At 43.0% G+C, this 21,332-nt stretch overlaps 3 protein-coding genes across 6 annotated transcripts; all 3 read right to left on the minus strand.

Moving 5' to 3' along the window:
• Positions 1-1,012: 1,012 nt before the first annotated feature.
• Positions 1,013-16,636, minus strand: LOC115750206 (UDP-glucuronic acid decarboxylase 2-like). 2 transcript variants are annotated; one of them, XM_030687400.2, is made up of 10 exons: positions 16,623-16,636; positions 16,567-16,590; positions 4,486-5,130; positions 4,204-4,351; positions 3,564-3,643; positions 3,253-3,336; positions 2,901-2,975; positions 1,792-1,884; positions 1,285-1,616; positions 1,013-1,250 (listed from the first exon to the last, which is right to left on the minus strand). In XM_030687400.2, the coding sequence occupies exons 3-9, from the start codon at positions 5,107-5,109 to the stop codon at positions 1,392-1,394; spliced, it is 1,329 nt and encodes a 442-aa protein (XP_030543260.1). In that variant the 5' UTR covers positions 5,110-5,130; positions 16,567-16,590; positions 16,623-16,636; the 3' UTR covers positions 1,013-1,250; positions 1,285-1,391. The 2 variants fall into 2 exon arrangements, with proteins under 2 accessions (XP_030543260.1, XP_030543258.1); XM_030687398.2 differs by lacking the exons at positions 16,567-16,590; positions 16,623-16,636 and having other exon boundaries at positions 4,486-5,368.
• Positions 14,104-16,415, minus strand: LOC115750209 (transcription factor AS1-like). 3 transcript variants are annotated; one of them, XM_030687405.2, is made up of 3 exons: positions 16,239-16,415; positions 15,690-15,857; positions 14,104-14,977 (listed from the first exon to the last, which is right to left on the minus strand). In XM_030687405.2, the coding sequence occupies exon 3, from the start codon at positions 14,926-14,928 to the stop codon at positions 14,305-14,307; it is 624 nt and encodes a 207-aa protein (XP_030543265.1). In that variant the 5' UTR covers positions 14,929-14,977; positions 15,690-15,857; positions 16,239-16,415; the 3' UTR covers positions 14,104-14,304. The 3 variants fall into 3 exon arrangements, with proteins under 3 accessions (XP_030543265.1, XP_030543264.1, XP_030543266.1); XM_030687404.2 differs by lacking the exon at positions 15,690-15,857; XM_030687406.2 differs by lacking the exons at positions 15,690-15,857; positions 16,239-16,415 and adding an exon at positions 15,629-15,662.
• A 2,959-nt stretch (positions 16,637-19,595) lies between the features above and the next one.
• On the minus strand, positions 19,596-20,727 carry LOC115750212 (pectinesterase inhibitor 6). Its single transcript, XM_030687413.2, has one exon. The coding sequence runs from the start codon at positions 20,179-20,181 to the stop codon at positions 19,618-19,620; it is 564 nt and encodes a 187-aa protein (XP_030543273.1). The 5' UTR covers positions 20,182-20,727; the 3' UTR covers positions 19,596-19,617.
• Between the last annotated feature and the right edge of the window lie 605 nt (positions 20,728-21,332).

The raw sequence follows: 21,332 nt of genomic DNA on the forward strand, positions 1-21,332 counted from the left end.
AAAAATCTGGAACACATACAACTCTCTTGAGGGGAGAAAAAAAAATGGGAAAGAATCCTTGAGACAAAGAAGGGATAGTGAGTCTCTTGGCTTTTCCTGTTAACCAAAAGATTTCGAGGAGTTTTTAGATCAAACGTACGTCAAAAATCTTTTTGACCAAAGGGTAGAAGACATGGCCACAAACAACTTTTGGGAAATCTGTGGAAGCTGGGGAAATAAAAAGAAACCCAGAGATTCGAATGTTAAAAGCCTTCCTTTTTTCATTGCAGCTCGCACCAGGGTATGGAAAAATAAAAATTACAATCCGCAAATCCAAACTCGAATGGTTAAGTTGACCAAGAGATCCACAATCTGCTTGCGACTTCCTCTATTCGTCTTCGGCTCCGTATTGCCGGCGGCCAATATTGAGATTTGAGGCAGCACCTCGTCCATGGCCGCGACAAGTGAGGTCTGATATCGTGACTGTGATTAGGCTCCGGAGGAGGGAGGGAACTCAGCTCATTGCTGGCGTGACGGACATGGCAGGATAGAGGGCTCGTGGATGAAGGTTGCGGCAGAGCGGGGACCATAATTGATACAAGCAGCCGGAGCGGTGGCTAGAAGGAAGAGGAAGAGAGAGAAAAAATAACATTTTCAATTTGTTTCATTCATCTCCACGTAAGGATATGAGTGCCAAGTAGCGATTTGATAAAAACAACAGAACGCATGCCACATAGGATGATGACGCGGCGAGAAGAAACCACTGGATATTTTTTCATTCCAGTGGGTTTGTTCATGCCCCAAGTCAGACAAGAGCTGGTACAGGTGCAAGACAGACTCACTCAAAGCTTCACTTTTTCTTCTGAGGGTTGGCTATTGCAGTTCACTTGGAACTTGATTCCTTGGCCGTTGAGGATCATTGCCCAGAGGATCCTGATTGTGAAGTGCATGACGACAATAGATTCTCTTTCGGGTTGTTGCAAAATGGAAAAATTGTAAGTTGGAGAAGGAACAGGAAACTCAAAGTCACATATTGCTGAAGCTGAAGAGAAATACAGAACTAGCTGTATTATGGTGTTCCTCATATGCGCAAGAAACGGGCCAAAAAGGGCAAAAAAATCTGGGAAACTTCCATCTCTATAAGTCCACCAGATGATAATAGCGTGAAAATTACAAAGATGGTAAACATATTGAATCGAGATTATGCCTCTAAAACGCTAGTTCCACAGAGAATGTAAAAGAGTGAAACATGCTTCGCTACCATCTGTGCTCGTATTTATGGTTTCTAGGTCCAGGGGAAGAGATGGTATTTATGATTTCTAGGTCCAGGGGAAGTTCTAGCGTGTCATCCGACGCAATTTCTCTCGATCCTTCCCCCACCATCTCATTTCACTGTATAATGTGCTCCCAACCTAAGAAGACGAACTGCCTGATGCGACCCCTTCCTTGTGGTCTCCGAAGATGCGCTGTCTGAAGTCTGATACCATAAGAGGCAGACCCTTGCGGAGCGGGACCTTTGGCTCCCAACCAAGCAACTCCTTGGCCCTTGTGATGTCGGGCTTCCTCTTGTGCGGGTCATCTTCTGTGTTTGGCTTGAACTCAATCTTAGCGTTTGGATCGATTGTCTCCTTCACCACCTGCCAGCACACAAATGACAAAAACCATCATATCATGTTCCATTTCAAGAACTAATAAATCTCGCTTGATTTTCTATAATCTCATATTCAGCTGATGTAAACATCGCATAGATGCAGAGCAGACAAGCGGTGAAACATTGCCTTAAGTATGTGTTAGGAGAATTGTTCACTGTACCTCGGCAAGCTCAAGCATGGTGAATTCACCAGGATTTCCAAGATTGAAAGGTCCTACATGCTCGCCTTCCATCAGACGCATCAGACCCTCGACCTATTGTCACATGCACCACATTGCAGAATGGGAGGTTACTGCTAAGTTAGTAGATAACTAAGGCACGCTTGTGTCTTATGCTGTAGCAATCAAGATGCAATGCCAATGCAAACAAATCCGCAACTAATTTCTCATCAGTAACCATCATATTTTGCCCACTTTTGCACTATTAGCTTAGTTTCACCATGAAGTTTTTCAAGAGCAGAGGAGTGTGTGCTCTGCCAATGCCAGAGGCAGTTTATAGTTTGAAGATACCTTAAAGAGAGAATTTTTGTCTATCCGAATGTCAATAATGCCGAAAGAATGCACCCATTTGATCAAATGGTGCTAAGGGCAAAGACCGGCAGTGAGAACCATAGAATGCCAGAACAACCTAACCTAATCTGAATATATGTGGTCCAAAGTTGTCCAAACAAAACTAAAAAGTGGCCCAAATAGGACGATGGCAGTGGCCCAAGTCATTTGTACCTTCCAAGTTATAGACCATGTCAATCAGAAAATGAATTAGAAAAGGCACTGCCCGAGATCTCAAGGAAACAAAATGCAAAAAAAAAAAAAAAAAACGAAGCAGATTCTTCATGATGAAAAAAGAAACCTTGCTTTGATTTCCCAGTTTTTGTTAACGGGGGAACTCAATAATAGTGCATCTTCCTTTATTTATCTGGACTCGGGACATATCCAATCACATGCCATGTGCATGCACCGTACTTGCTTGGATTTTACATGGGGCAAACACGAGGAAAAAGGGCAAGCATGTCTCAGTTTTCTTGTATTTGTTTTTTGGTCTGAATGTCCCTGTTCACTTTCATCGGCAAACCAGATTTGAAAATCCAAAAAAATAAATAAAATAAAGAAAGAAATAAAAGAAAGTGGCTTTTGAGATCTGGAAAAAAAAAAATTCTGTCCAAAAAAAAAAAAGATTAAAGGATCGAGCCTTGTTGACTGACACGAGGACAAACGAAATTCCAAAATTGAGCGGCATAGATTAATTTAAGCTAGAAGGGACTGATGCTTACCAAGTCAGAAACGTATTGGAAGCTCCTTGTCTGCTTCCCATCCCCATAGACGGTCATCGGTTCCTTCCTCAATGCCTGCATAAATTGCCGCAAATCACGATTTCGACACTCACACCCATCAACATCAAACTCTCTCTCTCTCTCTCTCTCTCTCGATCGAACGTGACGAGGACACTTCCAACCCAAAGAACAAGCACAGTTTTCAGACTAAACGATACCGGAAAAGTTCCAACCTTTACTCGGCAAATACGCGTTCATATGGGAACCCAGTTGGAAGCTTTTCGTTTCCTTGTAATTGAAAGCGAAAAAAAAAAGGAAAAAGGAAAAGGGGTTGAAAAAGAAAGAGAAATACCTGCGCAACAAAGTTGCTGACGACACGACCGTCATCGATGCACATGCGAGGGCCGTACGTGTTGAAGATCCTGGCAATCCTCACCTGCACACAGACAGACAAGCAGAGACATGCCTTAGACCCCTCATCCCTCAATCCTGTAAAGTTACATCAAATTTTAGCAAGTTTAACATTTCGGGAGGACCCATTTTCTCATGGTTTCGATTTTTCTTGTCTTCAGTAACTAACCAAAGAACAAGAAAGAAATGAAATGCAAAAAGTGGAAAAACAGAGAAGAAACAGTCTTTTTTTTTTTTCCCTTCGTATTTTACCTCGACGCCGGCTCCTCGGTGGTAGTCCATGGTCAACGTCTCGGCAGTACGCTTTCCCTCGTCGTAGCAGCTTCGGACACCTGTCTCGTCCCAACAACCAAAAAAAGAAACCATTGTCAGATTTCTCCCCCATCTGCCCCCCTGATTTAATATCAGCCGTCCGGCTTTCGGACCACATGTGGCCCACCTACATCTTCTCAGATCTCTCTCTCTCTCTCTCTCTCTCTCAAATTCAAGGCCTTTAACTTACAAGTAAGTTTTGACAGACCCAATTTGGGGACTTCTTCTGAGGACTAAAACGAATTATCTATTCTCCCAATGTAGAGTTGAGCTCGAATACCAGATCCATCAACTCGAGAGTTAAGACCCTCATGATAGCTAAGGATTCGGAGTTCGGACGAGCGAGAAAGAATTGGACTTGTCATGAACCTATTTCTCATTTAGGACAGTATGAAGGAACCTCATTACCATATTGACTTCCCCCTTTATTCAGCTCATTACGACAAATTTTCGGCCCAAAAAGAACGAAATTTAGCATAAATGGTGACATTAATGCTTTGCTATCATGTGCCGCTTCGACGACCGCTATACTCAGAACCACGATGTGTGGGAGAGAGGGAGGGAGAGAGAGAGAAAGTACCGATGGGATTGACATTGCCCCAGTAAGTCTCGACCTGAGGGTGTTGCAGCGGATCTCCGTACACCTCGCTGGTGCTCGTCAGCAGGAATCGCGCCCCGACCCGCTTCGCCAACCCGAGCATGTTCAACGTCCCCACCACGTTCGTCTTGTAAGATCACCCAATTAAGGACTCCAAACACACCCGCAATGCAAGAATTCAATCACCCCAGACAACAAAATTCAAAATTCAAACTTTCGAAAAGATGAATCGACTGACACGGAAGATTAAGATTGGAAGGATATGATAGTCTTGACTGGATTGAACTTGTAGTGGACCGGCGACGCCGGGCAGGCCAGGTGGTAGATCTGGTCGACCTCCAGGAGGAGCGGCTCGACGACGTCGTGCCGGATCAGCTCGAACCGGGGGTTCCCGAAATGGTGCATCACGTTCTCCTTACGCCCCGTGAAGAAGTTGTCCACGACGATCACGCTGTCGCCCCTCGTGATAAGCCGGTCCACCAGGTGCGACCCGACGAACCCGGCCCCGCCCGTCACCACGATCCGCAGCCCCTTGCGCTTCAAACCAAGAGGCACCTTCCCGCTCACCGACCCGAACCCAGCGCGTTGCTGGTACAGCGCGTGCTCGCTCTCGAACCGGTTGAAGCTGTTGTAGTGGGCCATGTGGGCGCCCGGGATCGGTTCGTATTGCCCGGATCCGTATCCAGAGTGGGTTGAGGGGCTGCCGGGGAAGACGGTGAAGAGGAGAGTGGCGATGGCAATGCCGACGAGGACGAAGACGAGGCGCTGCTCCCGGAGCAGGTACCGCATCGCGCGGGCCACCGGGAGCCACGGCTTGTCGGGCTTCGGCGAGTACGTGTCCGGCATCGGCTGCGCGTCGTGCCCCCTGTAAATCAGCTCCGACCCCATTCCGATTTCGGCTCTCCCTCTCTCTCGAGCGCTCCCGTCCGGCTTCGTTTCTTCGAGCTTTCTCTGTTCTTTGCTTTCTTTTCCTTTCGGTCCGATCTCAGGGCGATGATCTGCCGAACGATCGGAGGCCCGAAATTCCGAGATCAGAACGAGAAACGAAGGATTATTTGTAGAGAGAGAGAGAGAGTTGGGCCGCCGGGAAATTGTTCTCCGGCGAGAAGTGCGAGAGGCGGGTCTGAGGCAAGAGTGTGAGCCACGAGGGGTTCTTTCTCGTATATAAGCAGCTCGGGCCGTGTAAAGAAGGGCCGGAGTTGGGTTTATTTACGGAAAATGACATTGGCATTGGGTTTTGAAAAGTAAACGGTTGCATTTTCCCCTTCTTTTGTTTTTTTTTTTTTTAAGTGTTGAAGGGGCCGGTCGGTATTGTGATTAATTAGTTAGGTAAAGGTCAAAATTTAAGATGGGTTGAAGTGCTTAATTTTGATCTTTTAATTAAAGAGAATTAATTATATAACAGTCTCTAGTTTGTCTTGTGCCACAAAAAATAAATAACAATTATGTGAGGGTCCACTTTTTAAACAATTTTCGGTTCAAAACATATTGTTATTTTCATAATCACTCAAAGAATTGTCATGCGAGCAAAATCCTTAATTTAATTTGCCATTTTGCTAAGTTGCTTCTAAGGGTTTTTTTTTTTTTTTTTTGGGGTCAAATTGGGTTCTAAGTTGGGTGGGGGTGAGGTGGTGATTGATGGTGAGGCTTTGTTGAGATTTTGAATCTTCCTCCCCCACTTCGATCAATGTTCATTCCATCCCATTCACACATTGCTCTTTTTGACTCGTTCCCACATTCCGATGAGCATAGTCTTTGGATTTCATTATTGGAAACGTGACGTTAATCACTTTCGGCTAAACTGTTCTTTTTTCTTTTGTTAAACCCCATTTGTTCTTTGATTACTGCTAAGCACACGGTGCATACGTTTTGTTTACAACCCCAAGCAAACTAATTTTTCGCCCTACTTGGGTTGTTCCATTATGGCATCGATTTCATGAATTTTTTGGAAGATGCATTATTACCTTAAAAGGACAAAAGGAGAAGGAAAGAATAAATTGCCCATAAGCGTCCGCCATGTCCAAGCGACAAAAACACCCCGCATCTATACAATTCAAGATGTCATCCGAGGAATATAGCGAATGTCGTCAGTTTTTTTTTTTTTTTGCTGCAAGATTCTCCACATTCTCGGATGCTTAGACACCCACGAATATTAATTTAGTCATAAACTTTTTAATTTGACCAATTTAGTCCTACATCTTTAGAAGATTTTCCAGTCATTCTGTCCAATTTTGGTCGGGAATCGCCGACGTGGACGCCGGCCGCCCCACGTGGCGCGGTCGGCGCCGACGTGGACATTTTTTTCTTTTGCATTTTTAACAAAAAAATTCTTTTTGATGAATGAAATGAACAGAACAATTCAAACTTTTAAGAAAAATCGCAAAAATTATCCAGGTGAGCGTCGGCCATTCGACGTAGGACGGACGACGTTCACGTCAGTAATTTTTGGGCCAAAATTGGTCGGAAAAACTATATTTGAAAACTATCCAAAAATTTAAGATTCAATTAGTTAAACTGAAAAGTTTATGACCGAATAGCATCCGTACAACAAGCTTATGACTTTTTCGATAATTATCCCCCTCCCCTTTGCCTACACTTTCCTTCCATGAATACGAGCTTAGTGGAGCAAAGCGTTTGAATATGGTAGTGGTTCATTCTTCAAACTATGAAACCGTTCATCGATCACGCTATTTTTCCCTCCTAAATTATTGATACATGCGGTAACGGAACTAAACGCACCACACCCAAAAGCAAGATATTCTCGAGTGCTACGAAACATGTGAATTTAATGTATCTCGATCTTTAGATCGTGCGAGTCTTACGTGAGACCCCGCTAAAACTAAGGGCTCAAATGTAATTAGGCTTACACGCGCACAGGTCATCTAAGAGATTTTTCCACGAGCGACTTGGTGAAACTAGACGGCCGAAGTTACGGAAAACGCCACCTTTATACGAGGTCACGCCACCTTTATACGAGGCCTTGGCATGGGTTTTGGACCTCGAAATTCTCACGCACCAAGTGGGGAAAAAGGCTAGCTCAAAGCCTTTGCGCGTATCTTCGACGTTGCTTTTGTCGATTTAGCGCAAAATCCATCTGAATTCGAACGTGCAAAGTTGTCGTAAAAATTTGAGTTTTCAAATAAAAAAGTGAAAATCGAAGGAAGGGGAATAAAGAGTGGAGAATCAAATGATGATAATGATAATTTCTATCATAATCAAACACGCTTGGCAGCATCACTTTGAAATGACAATGAAATTGCTTAGTAGGCTGAATTCGTGATTTTGAAAGTTGCCATACAAGATGACAAAAAATTAATAATAATTAGGTCGACAAATTATCCTTGCCACGACAACCTTGTATTGTATCCCTGACAGAAGTTTCCAAATCTAATCTCTAGCCATCTGTCCGATCGAATCACGATTTGGCTTCCCATCCCTCGTTATCGAACTGCGCAAGCAACTTCAGTACAACCACTCTCAATAAACAAAGAACGAATGATTTCTCTCTCACCTACTTTGCTCGTGGGACACCCTAATTTTGCCATTTAATCACTCTCCACCGATCAATCTCGACCCGAAAATAATAATTAAAAATTTTACGGCAACCGAGCCTACTACGTGCTCATAACCGGGTCGATCTGTGTCGGTCGCCGAAAAATAAATCGTGGTCCTGCCGGAAAAAAAAAAAAAAACGGGCTGAGGTGGTGCGTCGTTGTCGCGGCAAGACCATCTTTTTTATATTCCGTTCCGAATGGTAATGGCAGAGTAATCTCCAGCCATTAGCAAATATCAAGATCAACCCCTAATCATCATTTCTAACTACCCAATCATTTGTTATAGAAAACATTGAGACACCGGAAAAAGCGTCAAAGTCATAAACATTTTATATTGATCTCGATTCAGTTCTAAACCTTTTAATTGTGCAAATTTAATTTTTTGCATTTGTACCAATTGAGTTCATTCCACCAATTTGGATAGAAATCGGTGACGTGGACACCAATCATCCTACGTGGTATCGCCAAGATCGACGTGAACAATTTTAAATATTTTTCAATAATTTTTTTATTTTTATCTTTTCTTTTTGTTTTTTTTTTTCTGAGGGCCCCGATGCCCTCGGAGGCCAAAACGAGGGCTGCAAGTCCTCCCCCGGATCCGGGTCAAGGCGAGCGAGGGCCGCGAGTCCGTCCCCGAGTCGACGAGGGCATCGCAGCCCTCACCCGGAACCGGTGAGGATCGTGACACCCTTAGTCTAAAAACAAACAAAAGTTAATGGAAAAATTAAGAAGAAATTAAAATATATATTTAAAAAATTCACGTCGGCGTCGGTTATGTCACGTAAAATAACCAACGTCCATGTCAACGATTTCCAGTTAAAATTGGCCGGATAGACTTAATTGACATAAATATAAAAAATTTATGACTGAATTAGCATCGTTGCAAAATGTTTAGGACTTTTTCTAAACTTTTTCCTTCATAAGCCTGTCCAACCGAACTGGATGGAAACTTTCCCTCAATCGAAGAGTAGAATGCACCGATTCGGATTTTCCTCTAATGGAATTAACACGCAGATCCATACTAACCCACTTGAATGAGTTGCTTTAGATTGGAAAAGAGAAGAATAATAATCCGGTGGCTTTCATCGGAAGTCAACGTTTAATTTGCAAACCACAACTATAACTAATTGATGGGAAAATAAACAACAATTGGAGGCTTCCCTACTGACTCGCCAACATGAGGTGACCTCGAAGGAACCGCCCTCAGCAACTGCCAACATCGAAATCGACCGACCCTCAAAAGTTTTGTCTAATTTGGTGGCGGAAACGTGGAGTGATTTCGAAGCTCGTCGGTGCTATTTGGACCCGGTCGATGTGCCTCTCTTTGAATATATTAGGGTTTGTTAGAATCCATCATCACTCTCCTTGGGAGACCTCCTTTTGCTTTTTTTCTTGTTAGGAAAATGCAACCAAGGGTCCTAAGACGTACTTGATGACACCATAACACCGAAACCCGTTTTCCTTTATCAAGAGAATCTCCAAATTTATACCGGTGTGACAAAAATATAATCCATCCATCACAAAAAATCTTAAACCACTGTGACACCAATACTCGAACCTCTTTTTTGTTCTTTTGTCATTCGTGCCCCAAATTTGTATCGGTGTTCTTGGATTGCAGAGTTTTTTTTTGCCACACTAGTATAAGTTTGGGGGTTTTAGCGGCTTAATATGTATATATATTTTTGTATTAGTTTCACTGTGCGTATAGTTTAGGATTTTTTATGACATGATAAAGAAATCTAGAGTGTTGGTGTGACAGCGGGTGCAGTATAGGGTATTTTGTTGTCCCAACCTCTCTTCTTTATTAAAAAAACATTTTTTCTATAAAGAAATTCCTTGTTTTAACTTATTAGCGGCTTTGCTTTTCTATTGTTTTCATGAAGAAGAATTATAATAAACTCTACTCGGAGAATGCAAAGGGTTGCTGCTTTTGATGAAAAGTTCTAAGTGTGTTTATTACGTCGTCACTTTTTCGAGCACAAGGCAACTATATAGTATACATGCACAAATTCATTGTATTGCCTTTTCTAAGTATGAAGGAAGGGTTTGACCTTGCACGTATTCTTCGCGATCGAGGAATTGCGTGGGCGTTTCGATCTTGCATGTCCATTTACAAGTTCCACTTGCCTTCAAGCAAAGGAGATATACTTCTGTCAGATAACATATTAAAGTTATTTTATTTGTATTTAACATGGAACTAAGCTGAAAAAACATGATCTTAGGGAAAGTTCAGAAGATTTTGATCTTATATGTCTCTTGATCGCGAAATCTTTCTACCGGACGGAAACTAGGCTGACCCATTTGAAGGTGAATTCATTTTCTCTTCTCTTTGCTTCCAAAAGTGAACTCATTTTCTAGAGAGAGAGAGAGAGAGAGAGAGAGAGAGAGAGAGAGATTTGGTTCAGGGGTTATCGGTTCTCGATCCGGTCCGGTTCCCAAATAATTTAGTGAAATCGGTTGCATGTGCTTGAAATATGTATTTACATTTTAAATTCATAGAAATACCCTTAATAATTGGAAGTTTAAATGGCATCTTTAAAAATTTTAAGAATTGAAATGAAAATTTAAAAAAAAATGGCCGGTCTTGTCCGGGTGATCGGTTCCGCCCCGGAAAGCGATAACCGGACCGACAATTACCGATTTCAATTTTGTGGATTCGGGAACCGGACCAGTACCCTTTGAAATCGAACCGAATTGACCGTTTCGGTCCGGTTCGGGTGGTTCTTGGTCCGATATGTTTTTTTGCTTGCCCGTGGTTTAGATGCATATTTTGGAATAAGCTAAACTTTTCTAGCCCAATATGCCCTTAGGGTTTGTGAAAAAGCATAGGATTTTGATGTAAGACATTATGGTACAATAATTGGTGGATAGACTATTTGGAGTGCATACGAGGGGTTGGAGCATCTCGGGTCGGAAAACATCGTAGCATTATTACCTCCCACCCGTCAGAGTCCGACAGCGACTTTAGAGAAGTGGACACTAGACACTCGACACCACCAAGTGCGAGATGCTTGCCCGACGTGCTCCATTCAATTAAAATATGCCTCCCTCTCTATAAATTTACCCCCGGCTCCCCTCTTTCGCAGGATTTTTCCACAAATTACGAGAACAATGGTCGTCCCTTGACACCAAATTTACATGTCACGAAAGCAAAAATCAAATCACGATATCGATGGATCTATCATGTATAACACATCAAGTCTCAATAGGAAAGGCCTTATTAAGTGATTCATATAGATAAGATCACTCGATCTTAAATGATTATCCGAATAATCTCTTTTGAAGTTTTCGTTTACTTAGAATCGATTGACATGACATGTCTGGTGGACGTATCACTTAGATGGGATGAACCTAGTAGAGCCAACGGAGGCAAGGCAACCATCCTCTACTCAACGAATGTAACTTTTACCGACTTTTGCTACATTCTTTGGATTTTCACGTTATGATCTAATATTATTCGAGACCTCATTGGTTTTTTCCAAAAACGTATCGGACAGACCAGCTCAAGTAGCAATTCCACCTTCCCTCACGGTTTTTTTTTTTTTGGCCAGATTTATTGCCGGTTCAATCCCTTTTTTGGCTTGTGTTGATCGATGTCACCTCGAGCCGTTGGTAGTCATGTCCGATCGGCAGTGTGAGCTTTGGGAAATGCTGTGAATGTAAATGTCGTGAAATTCCTTAACTCGTACCTTCGTGTTAAGAGTTCTGCGTCCCACTGCTGTCCAACGTCAGTCGAGCGACTAAAACGGCAAGGAGATCTGTCGTCTCCTTCCTCGATCTGGTTTTTTTTTTTTTTGTTGTTGAGAGAGAGAGAGAGAGAGAGATTCTTCAGTCGCACGTCACAGCCTCACAGGAGCATTGCTCTAGAAGCGACGTTGACCCTTCTCCCTCCCCCAAGTTGGCACACTTTCACCAGTTCCCACGTTTCCATACATTTTCCCCTTTGCCCACACCAACCCCATAACCCATGATTAGTCGTAGATCTAACCATCTAATCCCATCAACGTACGAAGAACACAGCGGTATTTCAATGATTAGTATCGAATTATTGGCAAATCATTGGTAATGCCGAGAGATTAATTTGAATTAAAGAACGAGGGAGGGAACATGCAATTCGACGACTCTCCCCCTTATCCCTCTTTCTAAAAGAACAAAAGGAGCCACTTCACTTGCATCCGACGATGAATGGAGACTTTATTGACGTATCATCACGTAATTCTTACTATTGCTGCATAACGGTTGACTTTGCACATATGCATACGTGTCATTGCGTTCGCCGCTTATGGCTGGTTCCTTGAATTTACGATAATTGTTCAGAGACCTAAATCTATTGTAAGGCGGATAATTTAATCATACATATCGTCAAAATATTTAAGACTAAATTAGCAAATCTTCAAAAGGTTTATGACTAAATCGATACAATTAAAATGTTGAGAACTAAATTAACAAATCTTCAAAAGTTATATGACTCAGAGGGCACAATGGAAATATTTCGGACTAAATTGGTTGCGATACGATAGGTTTATGAATTTTTGAACAAATTTTCCTCCCATTTCGACTATACTTGTGTGCATGGAATCGTATAGGATGTTGCGGAGGATTGGGGAACATTTGTCTACTGACTAGTTGTCGCAACTATGAAGTATGCTCGTGCGTCAGTTGTGGCTTGGTCTCCGATGTCCAAGACATCGTATGGCGACTTTTCTTCTTTGCCGGTTCACGTCGATTCAAATTCGGACAGTCGTCAAGAGCGTAGAGACGAGGAGAAAGGGTTTGAGAGGTGTTGTGAGTCCTGTCCAAACCCATTTCTCAACCCATATATGAAGGGCTGAGTTGTAATATAGGTTTTGCTTTTTTCTTTTCTTTTTGGATCCGGATAATATAGGTTAGTTATACTCGATAAATGGGTTTATAACTTATTTATACCCAACTCACTTTAATGATTCTCTTTTCATTCTCTCTCTCCCTCATCTCATCTCGCGCTCACTCGCTCCGCACATTCATCTCGATTTGGATGTGAATTTTCCTAGATCGGGTTAAACATGAAAGTGTTTTATGAATGTGTGTTAGATATAATTCGGGTCAGGTATGTATGTATCACTATATTCGCATTGCATGAAAATAAGTCAAAATGGATTAAATGAGTCTATTTGAGCCGGATAATTTTTCACCCGACTCTCGACACGCCCATTTGATGGGTCTATCTGTATCTAGCTTCCATGGTACTTCCCACGGGTCAAACCAAGCACCACATTTACTTATATTCCCTAGTTTGGTCCACGATTCCATTTGAACGAGACTTGCTTTAAATAGTTTGTCCATCAATGAATTGACACGTAGCCTCCAAGAAAAACGTGTCCATCGATCATTCCCATCGATTTCTGCCCTAGAAAGAGACTTCTCCAGCGGGAGTCACGTTGGCGAAAACAGGAACGAACACAGTGCAGACGGCCTAACTTCAGTTATCCATGGAGAGTCGATTCTCACATCAGCTCCGCTCTCAATTCACGTCATTTTCAGAGGAAAAGGAGCTCTCTTTGAGGCTGACCACGCTATTTTTATAGCAGTTAGGCATGAAGTTTGGCATGGACTTCAGAGAGGTCATTGCAATGACATTGATTGCACTGAAAAAGGCCGCTAATTCACGGTGTACTGTTCAAACGATTACCCTCGTAATGTCAAAAGAACGATCAACTCGCGCCGTGACAGATTATGTGACATTTAACCTAAGAGAGTCCTAATCCTTTCGAATCACAACAAACTCACATGGGCCCTTCAAACCCATTAGTCGTATCGGGTCGTGTCGTCTTGGGCTTCAGAGAGGTCATTGCAATGACATTGATTGCACTGAAAAAGGCCGCTAATTCACGGTGTACTGTCCAAACGATTACCCTCGTGATGTCAAAAGAACGATCAACTCGCGCCGTGACAGATTATGTGACATTTAACCTAAGAGAGTCCTAATCCTTTCGAATCACAGCAAACTCACATGGGCCCTTCAAACCCATTAGTCGTATCGGGTCGTGTCGTCTCGGGCTTTTTTTGACAGCCCTAGACAATGGACAAGCGCATGGTTTGTTCACTTAAACCGCTAACAGCACCTCAGTGGCCCACCAACTTCATCTGATTTTGGAGAACCTAGTCGTGAGCTAATTTCATCTGATTTTAGCAAACATGAGATCAACCAGCAAGTCACTAACTATCTACCAAGTACCAACTTCCAGCTTCAGGGGAGGTACAAACTTCACTCAGATCGATAAGGATCATGACAAGCATCCAATTTTGACAGCCCACCATGCTAATTTTCTGACAAACATAAGATGCAACGGTCGAGGAAAAACCAAAGCTCAGGTTCATACATGAAGTCAGGACAGGACATCAGCTTCAATGATTCAAAGCCAAAAAGAAAGGATTTGGCATGATCCTGAAAATTCTTCACCCCATCACGATTACAATCAAACAAGTCTTTGGCAGAGAAAGAGAAGGAGGGTTATTGCAGGTAAGCAAGCAAGATGTACTTAGATTTTCCTCAGCGCCCGCTCGGCTCAGCGACCCTCGGTCGGTACCCGATTTGCTCGACGAATTTTGAGAGCCGGACATGCTTGGAAGCCCACTGGTCCGCCAACTTCTGCTCCTTAGCCTCGGCGTCCCTCCGGAGCCCCGCCAGCTGCTCCCGGTACTCTGCCTCGATCCTCTCCAAGCTCACCTTCTGCTCCTCCCTGAGGGCGCTGATCTTCGCCTCGATCTCCTCCAGTTTCTCCCTCCTCCGCCGGGCCCGCTCCGACTCCAGCTGCATCTCCGCCCTCCTCATCCCCCACGCCGCCTCCTTCCTGTGTGCCGCCATGTTGCGCTGCACTTCCTCGAGCTCCCTCGAGCACTCCACGAGCTCGGAGAACAGAGCGTTCTCTCCAGAGGCGGGGCCAGGCCCGCGGGAGAGGGAGTTGGCTAGAGCCAAAGAGGAGGCATGGGGTTGGAGCCAAGGGATCGGAGTGGCGGGGACAGTCGAAGGAGAGAGGCTCAGGGTGACGGATGGAGAGGACGGCATGAGGGTGGGATTCTCACTGGAGTTGGAGAGCCATGGAGGAAGGAGAGTCGGCGCGGGGACGGGAGGACTGCTGTTGGCATGAAGATATCCACCATTCGAAGTCGCCATCCCTTAAAGCTCTAATATAGCAGTTGAATCCTCAATCTACAGGCAGCCACTGATCGACATTGAAGATGACAAACTGGTCAGACAAAATCAACATTGTCGACGACGAACCAAGCATACAAAGCAAAAGGAGGTCTCCAAATAAAAAATTTTTCCACAGGTTTCAGAATTGTTGCAGGCACAAGCCGATAAGGCACTCCAGTTATCTACCAATACATTACTATGGTACCAGAAGATCAATCTCTCTTATGGTCTCACTGCTCTTACTATGTTATGGACATTATACACGGTTTCATGTCCTTCGCGATCTACAAGGCCTTAAAATTCGAACCAGAAACTAGTTTCGAAGTTCCTCTCTATCATTTCCAAAACTCGGTCACCTTCGAATTTGTTAAAAAAGCAGTCAATTAACAGGATTCACTCAACCAACTTATACTGAAATCGAAGTGCAACTATATAGATTATGACTAGTGGTGAGCAGCAATAAGATCGGATTCACGACACTGAATAATACTCACTTGCTCATCGAGCAAAAAAAAAAAACAATTTTTTGTAACAGACCGAATTCTCATCTAACACATCCTAGGACATAGATAATGGATAAAAGCGCTTTATCTTAGAAAAAGATCCATTGCCATGATCTTCTTTTTTTTGTGCTTTGGCTGAATAAAAAAGACATCTTTAATCTTACAAAATGGGTTACCCTGTAAACCATCAATGTAGAAGCAAATCTTCCACAGCAGCTTGAATTCTAAGCAATTTACATGTAAATCAAGTTCACTCAATAGGAAGCTTTTTTGGTTTTTTCACCCACTGATAGCAGAGCAATGCTACGGAGAGGTTTTTCAAGATCATTGCAAACTTTTGTCTCTTCCTATACTCGTATCATTCTTGTCTCGAAGACTCTGCCACTGTCAGTCATTCCCCAGCACCTCCAAATAAAACATGAATTAATCATAAAGTTCTATACGCAGAGAGAGAGAGAGAGAGAGAGAGAGAGAGAGAGAGAGAGAGATCAAAGCAGCTCAAGCACGGACAGTGACGAGAACACTTAAAAGACTTGTTAGAGCAAAGGCATGAGAGCATATAATGCAACATGCACGCTACACACATCAAACGGCAAACCAGGGAAACGAGGGAAAATCTTAATAATCCCGAACTTGTCTTTTCTTCAGGAAAAGAGGGGTAAAAACAAGAGCAGAACCATATCTACAACAAAAGAAACTGGACTGATTTTCGGAAAACATAGTAGACTGCCGTATACTCGATGGGTGGGGAAAGCAAGATTACAGGAGCAACTAACAGGGTCTTACAGCGATGCCCATGTCCAGCTTAACGTCGACGAAGATCGCGAGGAAGAGATCGATGCGAAATCTGGAACAAAGAAAGAATGTGAGCGAAAGTGGGTTCGATGGACGGGAAGCAGAGAGAAGAGTGAGAGAGAATGTGGAGGGTCTGTTTGGTTTAGGGGTATGATGAAATGAAGCAACGGAGAAAAAGAAAAGCAGTGGCCAGTGAAGGGGAGAGAGAGACAGAGAGAGAGTGGAGGAGTCCGCGTTTCACGGCACAAAGAGACGAGGGTGAGGGCGACTTCACCTTCGCCTCTGCCATTTCTGCAACCACTGCTCCTGAACAGAGCGCTCTCTCTCTCTCTCTCTCCCTCTTCTGTGCAGGTGTCAGTGATGTGTTACATCCACTCTCTCTCTCTCTCTCGATCGACTCCTTTTGATTTGCTTTTTACCCTTTCCGGCCCGCAAGATAGTCGCCTTGCACATGGTTACTTGTGTTGCCATTTCCCTCTTTGGTTTGCGTTTTTTGGGTCTTCCATGAGAATGCCGCGAGCTTGTCGAACACTAACCCAAGTTTCATCCACCCTGAATTTCATCACGCCATGTATCAGATCCTCTGCATAAGATCCCAATGCTCTCTCTTTCTTCTCATCGTCTCTTTCTGCATCGTTTTAAGCGTTCTCATGTCCCTCCAATTCGCATTTCCATTACTTGCTCACATATCCTTCTCAAAATATCCGAATGATCGGATTGTTAAGATTTGGCATATAATAATAATAATAATAATAATAATAATAATAATAATAAAGTAAAGCGTATGAGAAAGGGAAATGAAGATAAAATCTTAAATTAAGACTATATCAAGCAGAGGATTCCATTGTAATTAGTATCTTGCACCTCTCATTATATCACTCAATTACAAGCGAAAAAGATTATATATAGTAATATCTATTCACGAGCCCAAATCCAAACTAATAATGAAAAATTATAGACTTAAGCCCTCCGGTATTCAAGATGTTAGGAATCGCGCACCAGTTCCATAAAAAATAATCCAAACTAACAATCACACTAGCAGAATATAATAATAAAATAATAGAATCAGAAAAACACATCGGAGAATTTGTTATCGAAGTTCACCCAAACTTGGGTTACGTCTCTGCACTAAGGCACACCGCGAATTCACTAGTTTTTGAGAAAATGAGGAATACAATTGATGATTTCTCACAAGATTAGGGCACAAAGAGATCGAGAACACTCAGAATGTCATGACCTCTGTTTTTCTTTTTCTCTCTATTCGCTATTTTGCGCTTCTGTTTTTTGCTCTTATGACGGCTACTACCTTTACATTACTAATATAAAAAAAACAACTTTTAACCAAGAAGCAAAAAAAGATAAAAGACAAAAAAAAAAAAACCCTTAATACAATATTTTGACTTCACATGCCAATGCAGGGGGCGCTACCCCCTTAAGACCCCCGTCGAGTAGCCTCTGGACCCTTGCTCGCTCAACGTGGTGCGGGATCCACGTGTTTTCCTGTTGTTGAGAAGTATAAACCATACCTCAACACAAATCTCACCTACGCAAAACTTCACTCGTTTTACGGTAGTTAAGAAGTTTTTCTCCTGAATGGATTCGCTCTATGTATTGTCTTCTTTCAAAACATCAAAAGCACACTAATCTAAATTTTACGTTCCATCTTGGGAAGTCTAATAAAGGTGAATGAAGAAAGAATGAGAGAGACGGGACTAAAGGCGACAAGGGTAAGTGCCATGGTTATTCATTGCGAATGGTAAGGATATTTTTAATGGCTTAAGCTTTTAGCATGATACAATGTTCGTATAAAATTTCAGTGCATTTATGCTTGCCCGAATGCATAATGTGTCCATGTGTCGTGCTTGCTTACTACATGTTGATTATATTATATGCAAAAATAGTCGTCTTTATGAGAACCTTTTGAATCAAGAATTCAAATGGCTCTCGACAGCCCACGTGAAGTAGGAAGTTTTCTTATCTTCTATTTTCACTTATTTTTACTAGTTCTATTTTTGTATTTGTCGGTATTTTTTTATTTAATTAGATCTTAATGTAAATTAAATGAACCATAACTATATAATCCTATTCCTAATAATTTGACCCTAAAATAGCACATCCAAATTATAAGAAAGCCTATAGAAGCCACAATTGCGCAATTGAAGCTTTCTCAAATTTTATTTGTTCGAGTATGTAAACAAATCGCAAATAGGGTCCAAGTAATCCTATTATTATTTTTAATATTGTTTGTTGTACAATGAAAAGAAAGTCTTTTTCTCTTAAGTAATAAAAAAATTGGAATTGTAAACGGATATTTTTGGTCTTTATGAGAACCTTTTGATGCATGTTTATAACTTAATTATGACGGAGTTATTTAGAAACACGTGATGATATCCAGATAATTTGTAATTATTAGTTGACCGATTCCCTTTCTAGTCCTTGCAAGAAGTAAATCACTTTCCCTCCGAATCACTGTACAAATGAAAACTCTTCTTTGAAAATGATCTTCTTGGAAATGATTTTAATTCATCATGAAACTTTCATCAAAACAAACGAAGTCCAAGAGTACGATTGTTTCGTGAAAAATGAATGATATGAAAAATATTTTTATGAAAATAACCGCTTGTAATTGTGCTTTTAACCCATATGAAATTATTTTCGTTAAATGTTACCTAGCTCTGAGAATTTTTTTTTTTTATCTTTGGAGACGTTTGATATTTTGATATCAACGGCGAAATGATGGTAACTACTACATGTTTGAGGAATACAAACTAGTTGGGCTTGCGAGCTGTCCAGGAACGCAAACAGGCAACATGCAGAGTTGTCGCGTGCTCTATGGTGGCGACGGAGGAACGGAGGCGCGATGGTGGGCGGCAGTAGTTGGGCTGCTCTTTTATGGGTCAGAATCGGAATGACGTCGCGTATTGGAATGCTCTCTGTCGCTTGGATGGACCAAGGAGTTGTCGTCCAAATTAGTCGTCGTTGCGCAATTTGGGAGACACTGGTCCTTTTGGACCAAGAAGTTCCAACACTATCTATCTCATTGGCAAAAAGTGCCATCCTCTCTTTGTGCGTCCGATCCGATAGACAGCGAGCACTTTCAGCAAGCATTACCAAGTCAGAGGATTATGCTCATGTAAAGGATACTGTTACCAATACATTTTCAAATTCAAACCAGGTCATACTAGTGATGAACTTTGAGCAGGCCGAGTTCGATTCTCCAACCTGGCCTCCTCGTCGCGTCACTGCGTTTCTCTTTATGAATAGCTAGGCTTAGTTTTCTAGGAGATTAATATTTGACGTGGGATTAAACATAGGAGAAGGCTCCCATGACCGTCCCACCGACCTCTCACGGGATTCTACAGGTTCCTGTTTAGGCAGGTTCGCCGGCGGATGCGAGCTTGTTGGCAAGAGCCAGGGCATTGCTGGTGAAGTACGTGACCCTCCGGACCCTGTCCTGGACCTTCTTCACTGCTTGGCCTCCCTTTTGCCCGTCAAAACCATCCAAGCAGGTGTCCTGGTCGGTCAGCGCGGCGCTCATCCACGTCAGGAGATTGCTCATCTGGGTGTCAAAGTCGTTCCCAGTCAATTTCCTTAGTAACCCGAGCGACATGTGGAGGTTGTCGACCGCGTCCTGGAAGCACTCCATGCAGTCCGAGAGGGCGGCTCCGTTCCTACCTCTCATCGACCCGGAAGTCTTCACCTTCACCAAGTACCGAGCAGCCTCCTTGACCTCGCTCAGTGTCACGGAGACCCCAGCCCTCGCCCACTTGCTGGGGCTCCTCTTGGCGCTGCTTGAGAAGGACGCCAGCGACCGGACGCAGAGGTCGCGGTATCGTGTCACGCTGCACGCTTCCTGGACATAGCTGGGTCCATGACCCCAAGCAGCGACATTAGTGAGCCAAAGGAAGAGTAGGAGTGCGACGAACTTACTCATCTCACTGGCCACTCCGTCGTCCTATACAGATTCGGTGCCGGGACGACTTCTTGTGGTGGCAGAAACCAAAGTGTTATAGTATCACCAAGCGACGTACGATGAATGATGGGAGATTGAACATTCAAGTGTGGGAGGTGTGTCCTTTTTGTAAAGGGGGCTCAAGGCTTACCTGGAAAGTTGAGACCTTTTGACAGGGCGGTGTGTGGGTGCAATAAAGAGAGGGGGAGACAGAGATCGGAGATGGTGAGCTGAAGATACAGGTTCAAGTATAAATGATGGACATGTGAATGGGCAGGTGAGTTTGTCATGAACTTTGGGGGGGCATAAGGAGATCCGTCAAGGGTCTTCTTTCATATGAATAAATCAGGTGCCTGCAATTCCAGAAATGTTGGCATGAAATCGTGTGGGCAGCACTGCGATCGCAATACACAACGGCTCACGGATTGCGATCCTGTTTTTTTGAATCTTTTCGCTTCCTATTCTCGTTTATAATGTTCAATGACAATGGCGGATCTTCAACACGTTAAGGATACCTATGATAGTGTCGAGGCCATGGGTATATCTTGTAAATTCAAGTTGTATTCGCATCTAATCCATGGCTCGATCTACTCAGAAGGACAGTGCTACTAGTCATATTGCTCTTTCTTTTTCTTTCTTTTGTTGCCTTTTCTTTTTGGTCAGGGCACTTTCCAATCAACTCCATTTAAAACAGTCACAGGTAATGGTGAGTGTATGCCGAGTTCTCTGTTCAAACTATGGGCGAATTGTGACATTTCCGCAACAAATTAAGGGGTACGTGCACGAAGCATAGTACATGCTTTTGTGGATAAACAATTGGCTACTTTCCTCACAGATTGCTTGCCTGAGATGGTAAACACACTCTCCACGTCGTTCTTACACTTGAACTCATGTGTGTGAAACTTCATCACTACATGATACTAGCTTGTGTGGCCAAGGAACACAGAACCGAGTCAAGTTGCTCGAGAGAACTCCTCTGAGGTTTCAGTCTTTGCCCATACTCACCGCTGGTATGAAGTGACAGACCACCTGAATAAGAATGCAAATCACACGCATACAATAAAGGACCAGTTTGTTAGTGTTTCGTGAGCTTTTACAGGTGTGTACCTGTGACTTACCTGAAGAGCTGGTCT

Source organism: Rhodamnia argentea, chromosome 1 (assembly GCF_020921035.1).
Source record: "Rhodamnia argentea isolate NSW1041297 chromosome 1, ASM2092103v1, whole genome shotgun sequence".
NCBI lineage: Eukaryota > Viridiplantae > Streptophyta > Magnoliopsida > Myrtales > Myrtaceae > Rhodamnia > Rhodamnia argentea.

What these genes read in the sequence shown, in the direction of transcription:
- LOC115750206 (XM_030687400.2), bottom strand. Translation starts at nt 5,109, where the DNA reads ATGGGGTCGGAGCTGATTTACAGGGGGCACGACGCGCAGCCGATGCCG. An exon ending in GGGCAATGTCAATCCCATCG is followed by an intron (nt 3,644 to 4,203) that starts GTACTTTCTCTC and finishes GGGACGAGACAG; the next exon opens with GTGTCCGAAGCTGCTACGAC. An exon ending in CCATGCTTGAGCTTGCCGAG is followed by an intron (nt 1,617 to 1,791) that starts GTACAGTGAACA and finishes GTGTGCTGGCAG; the next exon opens with GTGGTGAAGGAGACAATCGA.
- LOC115750209 (XM_030687404.2), bottom strand. Translation starts at nt 14,928, where the DNA reads ATGGCGACTTCGAATGGTGGATATCTTCATGCCAACAGCAGTCCTCCC.
- LOC115750212 (XM_030687413.2), bottom strand. Translation starts at nt 20,181, where the DNA reads ATGAGTAAGTTCGTCGCACTCCTACTCTTCCTTTGGCTCACTAATGTC.